Below are 13130 nucleotides of genomic sequence, written 5' to 3' on the forward strand. Positions count from 1 at the left end.
TAACTTGTCTGCAATGGACAGGCAACTTGCTTGGAGAACTGTTTCTTTCCTTTATGAGGAAAACCCTTTTTGACCCCTCCCTGGGCAATCTGCTTTCTAGGCTATGCTGGTGTGGGCCCTACTCCCGGCTCCAAATTGCTTCTTGGGTACCCAAGTAGACCTACCAGCCAAGCCTCTGAAGAATTTCCAGCTGGAGTCCTTAGGATTTTTCCCACGTAAGCTGTAGGTCTGTTTCCCTAACCAAAAAGACATAGTGAGGAAGGAAAGACATAGGAAGGAAGATATCTCAGTTTATATTTCAGCCCAAAAGCTGTCGAAAATTTCTGACGTGGAAAGAGAATTCCTAAACACTCCAATAAAAACAGAGGAAGATATAGGAGCTATAAACAAGCTGGCAAACAACAAGGCACCCGGCCCAGATGGCTTCACGGCGCTATGTTATAAAACCTTCAAAGAAAAAATATCCATTCACTTAAAAGAAACTATGAACGATGTGTTGGAAAGCAAAGGAATGTCAGAGACCTGCCAGGAGGCATATATAACATTGATTTATAAAGAAAATACGGATCCCACAAGCCTAAAAAATTACCAATCAATCTCTCTATTAAACTGCGACTATAAGATCTTCGCAAGTATTCTGGCAGAAAGGTTTTGTTAGAAGAAAGGACTAAGGAAGATCAGAGGGGATTTCTCCCAAATCGGCAGATGAGAGACAATATAAGAGTAATCTTAGATATTGTGGAATATTATGGAAAAAACCGACAGATAGAAGTGGGCCTCCTCTTTCTTGACGCCGAGAAGGCCTTCGACAATACGAATTGGGACTTTTTAGTACATGCCCTAAAAGAAATTGACATTGGTCATCAAATGTTAAATGCCATAAAATTTATTGACTATTTAACCCCAACAAGGGTTGTGCTGTAAAGCTGTTTCTCTTAAAAGCTTTTCTTTAGAGACTGTTCTTAAAGCTGTGAGGCTGTAAATTCCCCAGCCAGAGCTTTTGGGACTGTTTTCCCCTGGACTTGGTAAGAAATGAAGCTTCTCTACAGGTAGAAAACTTTCACGTCCTGTAGCTGAGCTTCCAACTGTAAGACTGAAGTAAAATGGTTTCCTTTCCCTCCTGAACCTGGAAAAAAGGACGGAACTAAAACTTAACGATGATAGACAGGTGGCTAGCCCCATGACTGCAGCCTAGCAGGAACCATCCAACTGCAAAATTCATGGCCAGAACAAGCACATGCAAACGATCAAAGAACGAAAGGGAGCGTTTCGTACCAGCACATCATTCCTTGTACTTGCCAATAATCAGAGTCAACAGAACGTCACATACAACATAGGCAGATACTCACACTGAGTCACACAGGAGAGAGGAAGATGGATTCTTTCTTCTTATATAAGTCATCAGTAAGGGATGCTGGCTGATGCAACCCCTTTGCAATAACTTTCACGTGGTTATGACTCAACCATTACCACGTTCCCTTAGATATTGCATCATGACATTCACAGTCATTACCCAGGTGCTATCAATCAACCACACGTTCACATACGACACAGGCAGATACTCTCACTGAGTCCCACGGGAGAGAGGAAGCTGGATGCTATGGTATACGATTTCTGAATCATGGGATTTTAATGTTTATACTAGGATGATTTCATGCTTCGTCTGAAGGTTTAAATTTTATGTACTATGTCTTATGTTTAATGATTTTAGTTGATTTTAAGTTCATAGTAGTAATTAGTTAATATGATTTCTTTTGAGTACTGTATGTTGGCATTGAATTTTTGCCATTAGTATGTTATAAACCGCCTTGAGTCCCCTCAGGGTGAGAAAGGCGGTATATAAATACACAATAAATAAATAATAAATAAACAATAAATAATAAATACAGATAAATAAATAAATAATAAAAACAGTATATAAATACACAATAAATAAATAAATAAATACCCTAACCGTTACCACGTCCCCTTAGGTATTGCATCATGACAGTCACAGTCATTGCCCAGGTGCTGTCAATCAACCAGCCACTTTAAAGAAGTGTGATAAAGGCTACATACTTGCCACAGAGGCCAGTAATGCAGTTTAAATGAGAGCAGGTTAGCGACACATCCCACTAATCCTCGTCTTGTTATCTCCTTTTGGGTTGGAGTTTATGGGGAATGTCGTCCAGCACATTTAAAGGTCGCCTGGATATGGAAAGATTGGTATAAAGGCCATTCAGGGTGCCAAGATTTTATTTATTTTTATTTGAAAAGCAGGTGGAGGCATTACTTTTCATTCAACCCTGGTACATCTAACAAAGATATACATGTAACCAACAAACATATGGAAATGATGCCCAACCTTGACCCCATTATAAGACTGAAAAACCCGGCTTATCTTCGGGTATATACGGTAAATCCTCATTCAGAAATATAAAGATTCGCCTAAATTCCTCATTCTAGAAGTTGTGTAGCCTGTTGTCGACCTTTGCAACCCGAAAGACAGTTGCATCTGTCAAGCAGGAAAATTAGGTACCACCTTAAAGTGTGGGGAGGCTAAATTAACTAATTTATGAGGCCATAAAGAAGACTCCACAATAGCATTCCAGCGGGGAAGCATGCGGGGAATGCGGAAGTGCTTCATCAGCGTCGCAGATGGACGAGGAAAGCAACAGCTCCCCTGGAGGCCAGAAAAAGTTAAATAGCCTCTGTGTATGTCTGTATACGTTGTATGTCAAATTGGCATTGAATGTTTGCCATATATGTGTACACTGTAATCCACCCTGAGTCCCCTGCAGGGTGAGAAGAAGGGCGGAATATAAAAGCTGTAAATAAACCCAAGTATTTCTAACTCTGCTCCTTGGGAGGTCCAACTGAATCCGGGGGGGGGGGGGGGTCTTCCAATTTGTTTCAATGCAGGACATTTGCACACGTTTCATGCTTGGGGACTTCTTGTTTTGAATAAGCAAGAGAGGAAATGGAGATCCGGCCCAATGATTTGCAAAGGAGGCCATTGCAGTGAGCCTTGGAGACCATTTGGTTAGGATGGGTGGCCATGTCAGTTCCTTCCCACTCCTAGACGCAGGGTCACGCATACACGCCATATACACTTTGCTAAACAAATTCCCCCTCGGCTGTTTTCTCTCCTCTCCCATCGTCCATCAAAATATCTAAGTGCTTCCCATCATCATCCCTTCGTCCCCCGTTTTTGGAATTGTGCAGTTTGCTGAAAGAGTGGTCTCAAGCCAAGAGGGAGAAATGCTCCTGCTCTTTTTGATCGGGATCAGTTGGGACCGAGCCTCAGCCCAGGACTTGCGCTGCATGTCTTCCCAGTTTAGGAAACCCGGAGATTACATCCTGGGTGGCTTGTTCCCTTTCACGGTCCTCACCACCAACGTGTCGGATCGGACCCTGCCTGATATCTACAGCTGTGACAGGTAAGGATTGATACAAGGCACACAGAGAAAGATATACAGATCTATAGGTATAGTTATAGATATAGATCTATAATAGAGCTATAGTTATCTTTCCTCGTCCATCTGCGACGCTGATGAAGCACTTCCGCATTCCCCGCATGCTTCCCCGCTGGAATGCTTTTGCTGGAGTCTTCTTTATGGCCTCATAAATTAGTTTATTTAGCCTTCCCACACTCTATATAGATCTATAGTTATAGCTATAGATCTATAATTATGTATGCTAATTTCACATATGCATTTTCCCCTGAAACATTTGCAAATCCTCTCTATATTTGAACGCCCTATATATCCATATTTATATCTAGACATCTCTCTATATGTGTGTATGCATTTCCCTCCTGCAATATTTGCAAGCCCTATATATCTATGTTTATATCTATCTAGACATCGCTCTCGCTATATGTGTGTGTGTGAATTTCCCCTGCAATATTTGCAAGCCCTATATATCTATATTTATATCTAGACATCTCTATATGTGTGTATGCATTTCCCTCCTGCAATATTTGCAAGCCCTATATATCTATGTTGATATCTATCTAGACATCGCTCTCGCTATATGTGTGTGTGTGAATTTCCCCTGCAATATTTGCAAGCCCTATATATCTATATTTATATCTAGACATCTCTATATGTGTGTATGCATTTCCCTCCTGCAATATTTGCAAGCCCTATATATCTATGTTGATATCTATCTAGACATCGCTCTCACTATATGTGTGTGTGTGAATTTCCCCCTGCAATATTTGCAAGCCCTATATATCTATATTCATATCTATCTAATCTATCTATCTATCTATCTATCTATCTATCTATCTATCTGTCTATATTTGTGTGTGCATTTCCCCTATGCAATATTTCCAAGCCCTATATATCTATGTTTATAACTATCTAGACGTGTGTGTGTGCATTTCCCCTGCAATATTTGCAAGTCCTATATATCTATATTCATATCTATCTATCTATATTTGTGTGTGCATTTCCCCCTGCAATATTTGCAAGCCCTATATATCTATATTCATATCTATCTAATCTTATCTAACTATCTATCTATCTATATTGCATTTCCCCTTGCAATATATTCAAGCCCTATATATCTATATTCTTATCTATCTAATCTATCTATCTATCTATCTATCTATCTATCTATCTTTGTGTGTGCATTTCCCCTGCAATATTTGCAAGCCCTATATATCTATGTTTATATCTATCTAGACATCTGTGTGTGTGTGTATGTGTGAATTTCCCCTGCAATATTTGCAGACCCTATATATTTATCTAGACATGTCTATATACATTTGTGCATGCATTTTCCTCTGTAATATTTGCAAGCCCTATATATCTATATTTATATCTATCTAGACATTTCTATCTATATTTGTGTGTGCATTTTTCCTCTGTAATATTTGCAAGCCCTATATATCTATATTCATATCTATCTAGACATGTCTATATATGTGTGTGCACACATTTCTCTATATATCTATATTAATATCTATCTAGACATGTCTATATATGTGTGTGTGTGCATTTCCCTATATATCTATATTCATATCTATCTAGACATCTCTGTGTGTGTGTGTGTGTGTGTGCATCCTCCTGCAATATTTGCAAGCCCTATATATCTATATTAATAGATCTAGACATCGCTCTCTCTATCTGTGTGTATGCATTTCCCTCCTGCACTCTTTGCAAGCCCTAAATATCTATATTCATATCTACCTAGACATCTCTCTCTATATATATGTATTTGTACCAAATGTCCAGTGAATAAAAATCCATCCTGCATATCAGATATTAACATTGCGATTCGTAACAGTAGCAAAATTACAGTTATGAATTAGCAACAAAAATAATGTTATGGTTGGGGGTCACCAGAACATGAGGAACTGTATTAAGGGGTCGCGCATTAGGAAGGTTGAGAAACACTACCTTAACCTCTCCTCCTTTGGGCTGCTTCATCCACAGGCTTTACGCCGCTGGGCTCATCTGGGCACTGGGCATGAAGTTTGCTGTGGAGGAGATCAACAACTCCACCACGCTGCTGCCGGGCATCACGTTGGGCTATGACCTCTACGACAGTTGCATGGAACCTGTAGTGGTCCTCCAGCCCAGTCTGCTCTTCCTCTCTGAAATGGACACCAGCAGCATCGGCATCTCCTGCGACTACACCGACTACTGGACCAGAGTGCTGGCCGTCATTGGCCCCCACAACTCAGAGCTCTGCATGGTCACAGCAAAGCTGTTTAGCTTCTTCCTGATCCCTCAGGTAAAAGAAGAGGATTTCCTTGTAATGATTTGCCTGGATGCGGAATGTGAAGGTAGAAAAGGTCCCATATAGATACAGATATCCAGGTACATGGAAATCTCACGTTATTTATATGTATATAGGATTTGCAAAGACATTCCAGCCTGGGAGGAGAAGCAGAGCAGAATCAGAAAAGAAAACACACTGTTTAGGGAGGGGAAGAGGAGAGAGAACTATATCATATATTACAAGGGCTTCTCTGCCCCTCCTTTCCCATTTCAAAACATCCTCCCTCCTTTCCGTTTCAAAACATCCAGGCTGGGAGGAGAAGCAGAGCAGAAGCTGAAAAGAAAACACACTGTTTAGGGAGAGGAAGAAGAGAGAGAAATAGATCATACATTGCAAGGGCTTCTCTCCCCCTCCTTTCACTTTTCAAAACATTCCAGCCTGGGAGGAGGAGAAGAATAGAATCAGAAAAGAAAACACACTCTTTAGGGAGGGGAAGAGGAGAGAGAAATAGATCATATATTGCAGAGGCTTCTCTCCCGCTCCTTTTCCTTTTCAAAACATTCCCGCCTGGAAGGAGAAGCAGAGCCGAAGCAGAAAAGAAAACACACTGTTTAGGGAGGGGAAGAGGAAACAGAAACAGATCATATATTGCAAAGGCTTCTCTCCCGCTCCTTTCCCTTTTCAAAACATTCCCGCCTGGAAGGAGAAGCAGAGCCGAAGCTGAAAAGAAAACACACTGTTTAGGGAGGGGAAGAGGAAACAGAAACAGATCATATATTGCAAAGGCTTCTCTCCCGCTCCTTTCCCTTTTCAAACCATTCCCGCCTGGAAGAAGAAGCAGAGCCGAAAATGAAAAGAAAACACACTGTTTACGGAGGGGAAGAGGAGAGAGAAATAGATCATATATTGCAAACAATGGTCTCCAGGCTCTGCTGCTTTGTGCATTTAGTATGTGTATTATACTCTTATGTTAAAATTACAATTTGAAAACTATACCGTCTAAAATAAATGACCTTCTTTGTCCCAAGGTGACCTATGGAGCCACATCAGAGAAGCTGAACAATGAACTCTACCCCTCTTTCTTCCGCACCGTGCCTAGTGATAAAATCCAAATAGAAGCTCTCTCCCAGCTCCTGCTTGCTTTTAATTGGAACTGGATTGCGGTCATCGCCAGCGATGATGACTACGGCCGCGAAGGCCTGAGCCTGTTGTCCTCCATGATGATCAGCAAAAGCATTTGCATTGCCTACGAGGGACTCATCCCAGCTGATATGTCCAATGCCAACATCCAAGAGAAGATGTCCCAGGTCATCCACTCCATCAATGAGACCAAAGTCAACGTCATCATCCTCTTTTCCAAAGACCGACCAGTCCGGGAATTCTTCAAAATGTGGTTCAAATTGGGGTTAGGTCAGAAAGTGTGGCTCGCCACCGAAGCTTGGGTGATGTCCGACGTGGTCCTCTGCTTAAAAAATGTCCAGAACATTGGGACGGTCATTGGCTTTGTCATCAAGGCGAGGGACATTGATGCCTTTAAGGAGTATACCTCTGATCTCTTGGAGCTGACCCAACAGGAGAGCTTCTGCCGGGAGTCCAGGGAGCAAGCCAGCCAACTGGGCTCTGTCCTGGGACCACAGTGCCTGCAATGCAACAACGTTTCCCACAATCAAGTCACCGCCGTCCTCGGACATCGTCAGACCTTCGCTGTGTACACTGCGGTGTACGGAGTGGCTCAGGCCCTTCATAAGGCATTGCAGTGCCAAAACGGGCAATGCCAGAAACACAGAGTAAAACCTTGGCAGGTATGTCAGGAAGTGCCTTCATGTTGCATTTCTCATCCTTGTAGGGTCATGAGGGGGTGTCAGAGGGGTCGCCAAGGACCATCAGAAAACACAGTATTTTCTGTTGGTCATGGGGGTTTTATGTGGGAAGTTTGGCCCAATTCTATCGTAGGTGGAGTTCAGAATGCTCTTTGATTGTAGGTGAACTACAAATCCCAGCAACTAAAACTCCCAAATGTCAGGGTCTATTTCCCCCAAAGTCCACCAGTGTTCACATTTTGACATATTGAATATTTGTGCCATGTTTAGTCCAGATCCATCATTGTTTGAGTTCAGTGCCCTCTGGATATAGGTGAACTACAATTCCCAAACTCAAGGTCAATGCCCACCAGACCCTTCTAGTGTTTTCTGTTGGTCATGGGAGTTCTGTGTGACAATTTTGGTTCAATTCCATTGTTGGTGGAATCCAGAATGCTCTTTGATTGTAGGTGAACTATAAATCCCACCAACTACAACTCCCAAATGTCAAGGTCTATTTCCTCCTAACTCCACCATTGGTAACATTTGGACATATTGAATATTTGTGCCAAGTTTGATCCAAACTCATCATTAGTTGACTCCACAGTTCTCTCTGGATGTAGGTGAACTACAACTCCCAAACTCAAGGTCAATGCCCACCAAACCCTTCCAGTATTTCCTCTTGGTCATGGGAGTTCTGTGTGCCAAGTTTGGTCCAATTCTATCATTGGTGAGGTTCAATATGCTCTTTGATTGTAGGTGAACTATAAATCCCAGCAGCTACAACTCCCAAATGACCAAATCAATCCCCCCGCCAACCCCACCAGTATTCAAATTTGGGCATATAGGGTATTTGTGCCACATTTGGCCCAGTGAATGAAAATACATCCTGAGTATCAGATATTTACATTACGATTCATATCAGTAGCAAAACTAAAGTTGTGAAGTCGCAACGAAAATAATGTTATGGTTGGGGGTCACCACCACAGGAGGAACTGTATTAAGGGGTTGCGGCATTAGGAAGGAATTGAAATACTGACCTAGAGCTTTGGAGAGCTTCTGTTCAACCATTTCAAAGCTCCCTGCTTGAGTGATGATGGCACGATCGTCAGCATAGATGAAACATTTTGTTGCTTCTGGCAGTGGCTAGTCATTTGTAGGGGTCACAACAACATGAGGAACTGTATTAAGGGGTCGCGGCATTAGGAAGGATGGGAAACACTGACCTAGAGCTTTGGAGAGCTTCTGTTCAACCATTTCAAAGCTCCCTGCTTGAGTGGTGATGGCACGATCGTCAGCATAGATGAAACTCTTTATTGCTTTTGGCAGGGGCTGATCATTTGTAAGGGTCATAACGACATGAGGAACTGTATTAAAGGGTCGCGGCATTAAGAAGGTTGGGAAGCACTGAACTAGAGCTTCGGAGAGCTTTTGTTCAACCATTTCAAAGCTCTCTGCTTGAGTGGTGATGGCACGATCATCAGCATAGATGAAACACTTTGTTGTTTCTGGCAGTGGCTGATCATTTGTAGGGGTCACAACAACATGAGGAACTGTATTAAAGGGTCGTGGCATTCGGTTGATCTCCCCTGTTTATGAAACGAGAAAGGTGGAGAACGGGGGAGATTCTTCTCTGGGATTCCCAGTTCATGGTGTTTCTCATTTGTGCAGCTGCTGGAGGAGCTGAACGACCTCAATTTCAGCATCCACAACGAGTCCTTCCACTTTGATGAGCATCACAGCATCAACATGGGCTACGAAGTCCTGTGGTGGACCTGGCCCCATAACCATGTTAAGATCGTCAGCATTGGAAGCTTCCATGGAAATCTGACCATCAACAAATCCATGGTCCACTTCCATACTGTGGATCAAAAGGTAAGAGTTAAAGTGGACCGGGTTGTGGCACAGCTGGTTGGCAGTCAGCTGCATTAAAATCACTACTGACCAAAAGGTCATGAGTCGGGTCGGAGTAAGCGGTGGTGCGTCCACTCCTTAAAAAGGTTTCCCTTGACTCCACGGTGCTGAACAATTTCAGACCAATCTCCAACCTCCCTTTCTCCCTTTCAGCTCCAGGGCTTTTTAGATGACATCAACTACCTAGATCAGTCACAGTCTGGTTTCAGGCCTGGTCACGGTACCAAGACAGCCTTGGTCACTTTGGTGGATGACCTCCGTAGAGAGCTAGACAGGGGGAGTGTGACCTTGTTGGTTCTCTTGGACATCTCAGCGGCTTTCGATACCATCGATCATGGTATCCTTCTGGGACGACTCTCTGGGATGGGTCTCGGGGGCATGGTTTTGTCGTGGCTCCGATCCTTCCTGGAGGGTCGATCCCAGATGGTGAAGCTGGGAGACGCCTGCTCGGACCCCTGGCCTTTGACCTGTGGGGTCCCGCAAGGCTCTATTTTATCTCCCATGCTTTTTAGCATCTACATGAAACCGCTGGGAGAGGTCATCCGGAGTTTTGGAGCTAGGTGCCACCTCTATGCAGATGACACACAACTCTATAACTCATTTCCACCCAATTCCAAGGAGGCCTCTTGGGTACTGGACGAGTGCCTGGCCGCTGTGTCTATCTGGATGAGGAGGAACAAGCTGAAGATCAATCCTGACAATACAGAGGTCCTCCTCGTCGATCATAAACCTGACCGGGGTATAGGGTGGCAACCTGTGCTGGACGGGGTTACACTCCCCCTGAAGCCACAGGTCCGCAGTTTGGGAGTCCTCTTGGATTCATTGCTTACGCTTAAGGCTTAGGCATCGGCGGTGTCTGGGAGGGCTTTTGCACAATTGAGACTCGTGCGCCAACTGTGACCGTACCTCGCGAAGGCTGATCTGGCCGGGGTGGTCCATGCCTTGGTCACCTCTAATTGGACTATTGTAATGCGCTCTACGTGGGGCTGCCCTTGAAAACGGCTCGGAAATTTCAACTGGTTCAACGGGCAGCGGCCAGGATGTTAACTGGTGCTCCTTACAGAGAGAGGTCAACCCTCTCTCAAGGAGCTCCACTGGCTGCCGTTTATATTCCGAGCCCAATTTAAGGTGCAGGTGCTTACCTACAAAGCCCTAAACGGTTTGGGACCTGCCTACCTGCGTGACCGCATCTCTGTCTATGAACCCACGCGTGCACTTCTTTCATCCGGAGAGGCCCTGCTCGTGATTCCGCCCGTGTCGCAAGCGCGTTTGGTGGGGACACAAGACAAGGCCTTTTCTGTGGTGGCTCTCCGACTCTGGAACACCCTCCCCAAAGATCTTAGACAGGCCCCTACATTGGCAGTCTTCAGAAAGAACTTGAAGACCTGGCTGTTTCGATGTGCCTTTCCAGAATAGGAAATCTCCAATACCAAGTCCCAGAAGCACTTTATTAGAATTAAGATTGCCGCACACTGCACACTGCACTTGCCCTATAATCCTTTACATACCACCTGTCACATCAGCACTTTTAATTCTGTACCCTTCACTCTGGCCCGGCCCAGTTTTATTGGGTCTTAGTGTATCGTTTATTGCTTGTTGTTTATATTTCTTTAATTGTTTTTAATTTGCTTTAGGTTTTGTATTGTTATGTTGTGTTTGAGGCCTTGACCTTTGTAAGCCGCATCGAGTCCTTCGGGAGATGCTAGCGGGGTACAAATAAAGTTCATAATAATAATAATAAGCTCCCAACCATTTGTCTAGCTTTGCAACCTGAAAGACAGTTGTATCTGTCAAGTAAGAAATTTAGGCACCGCTTATGCGGGGAAGCTAATTTAACTAATTTACAACACCATAAAACTCTCCAGCAGCATGCAAAAGAATGAGGAAGTACTCCATTAGTGTCACAAGTGGATGGTGAAGCAACAGCTCCCCTGGTGGCCGTAATTCAAAAAGCCACTCAAGTACACTTTGTCTCTTGTTTGCTGTTAAGACTAGGAAACAAGACTTGAACTCACCGGAGGAAAGGTGGGCTATAAAGGGAAGCAAGAAGCAAATCAATGATTTCGCTCCCCATTCTTTCTAGGCGCCCACGTCGGAATGCCAGACCACATGTTCGCTTGGGCAGATCCGTCGGATGAAGGGCTTCCACCTCTGCTGCTATGACTGCATCGACTGCGAGAGTGGGACTTTCCACTGTTCCTCAGGTAAGAAGGGGATCTGGGAGCAAGAACAGGGGTTGGATTTTGTGAGTACTGTTGGGCGAGTGGGCTTATTAACAAGAGACCCTCCTCGTAAATGCACAGCAGAGTAACTTATTAGCAGCAGAGTGACCCAACACCAAAGACCAATGTTATCTCGTCCATAGGAGGCTATTCTTTCTAGCAAAATGATACGTTTGCACTATTTACAATAACAAGGTTCCCATAACACAAATAAATTTCTTTACACTTCCTTCTTTGCTTCCACGCTGGGCTTCTTTCTCATGCAGATAAACAGCTTCGCTCTCACAGAGCTCTCCCCCTGACTCCGGCAACAGCAAGGCGGTGGGTCAAAAGATTGTGGTCGACTGATTGGTTGGGGGTGGGGGCGCCAAAATACTGTTTGCTTACCGTTGAAAATTACCTCTGGCTGCAGATCAGGACAATACCACAATTTGTTGACAGAATGTACTCTTTCTGCTCCTTTCTTCCAGATGACTCCACTTGCACCCCATGCCCCGAGCACCAGTGGTCTCCCAAGCGAAGCACTCAATGTTTTGACCGCTGTGAGAAATACATCTTCTGGTCTGAGCCACTGGCCGTCTGCTTGCTGGGCCTGTTGCTTGTGGCCTTTGTTCTCACCTGCCTTTCAGGTGTGTTGTTCCTGAAGAACCTCCAAACTCCAGCGGTGCAAGCATCTGGCGGTGGCCTGTGCCTCTTGGCCCTCCTCGGCCTGGCGACCATGTGCATCAGTGGCGTCCTCTTCATTGGCAAACCCAGCCTAACCATTTGCCGCGTCCAGCAATCCTTTTTTGCCCTGTGCCTCAACCTTTGCTTCTCCACCATCTTGGTCAAAGCTCTCCAGATCATGTTGGCTGTAGACTTTGCCGACAGCCGACCGAACGTCCTCCGTACGATCATCCAGAGACACCCCTGGGTCCTTGTGACCGGGTGCGTCTTAGCTGAGACCTTACTCTGCGTAGTGTACCTCTACGCCACCCCATCTCTCCTGGTCAAGAACTACAAGCTCTTGCCCACGGAAGTCCTCCTTCAATGCTACGTCCAGTCCTGGCTCACCTTTACCAGCATTCACGGGCTCAACGGCATCTTGGCGTTCATCTCTTTCATTTGCACTTTCATGGTGCAGTCGCCTCCCAAGAAGTACAACATTGCCCGGGCCATCGCCTTCGCCATGCTCACGTACTTCATCGCCTTGATCATCTTCATCCCAACGTATGCCACTGTGAAGCAAGTAGACCAGCCAGCGGTCCAGATCGGCGCCATATTGCTGTGTACTTATGGGATGCTCACAGCTTATTATCTCCCAAAATGCTACATCCTTTGGTTTAAGCCGGAATGGAACACGCAGGACTATTTTCACGATTACACCCAAGACAGAATCCAAGCGAAAGATGCCCAGAATTAGCGCCTTTGAAGACGGAAGGACAATTTAACCACCAAGATAGTGGTTCTCAAACTTCCTAATGCCCATAAGGACATGACAAGG

At 44.6% G+C, this 13130-nt stretch overlaps 1 protein-coding gene across 1 annotated transcript; it reads left to right on the plus strand.

Moving 5' to 3' along the window:
• The first annotated feature begins 5381 nt into the window (after positions 1–5381).
• Positions 5382–13068, plus strand: TAS1R3 (taste 1 receptor member 3). The gene is made up of 5 exons (XM_067472905.1): positions 5382–5724; positions 6741–7514; positions 9183–9386; positions 11509–11629; positions 12118–13068. Exons 1-5 carry the CDS (start codon positions 5458–5460, stop codon positions 13047–13049), a joined length of 2298 nt encoding a protein of 765 aa, XP_067329006.1. The 5' UTR covers positions 5382–5457; the 3' UTR covers positions 13050–13068.
• Positions 13069–13130: the final 62 nt, after the last annotated feature.

The sequence above is a fragment of the Anolis sagrei genome, chromosome 13, assembly GCF_037176765.1.
Source record: "Anolis sagrei isolate rAnoSag1 chromosome 13, rAnoSag1.mat, whole genome shotgun sequence".
Classification (NCBI taxonomy): Eukaryota; Metazoa; Chordata; class Lepidosauria; order Squamata; family Dactyloidae; genus Anolis; species Anolis sagrei.

What these genes read in the sequence shown, in the direction of transcription:
- TAS1R3 (XM_067472905.1), top strand. Translation starts at nt 5,458, where the DNA reads ATGAAGTTTGCTGTGGAGGAGATCAACAACTCCACCACGCTGCTGCCG. An exon ending in TCCATACTGTGGATCAAAAG is followed by an intron (nt 9,387 to 11,508) that starts GTAAGAGTTAAA and finishes CATTCTTTCTAG; the next exon opens with GCGCCCACGTCGGAATGCCA. An exon ending in GACTTTCCACTGTTCCTCAG is followed by an intron (nt 11,630 to 12,117) that starts GTAAGAAGGGGA and finishes CCTTTCTTCCAG; the next exon opens with ATGACTCCACTTGCACCCCA.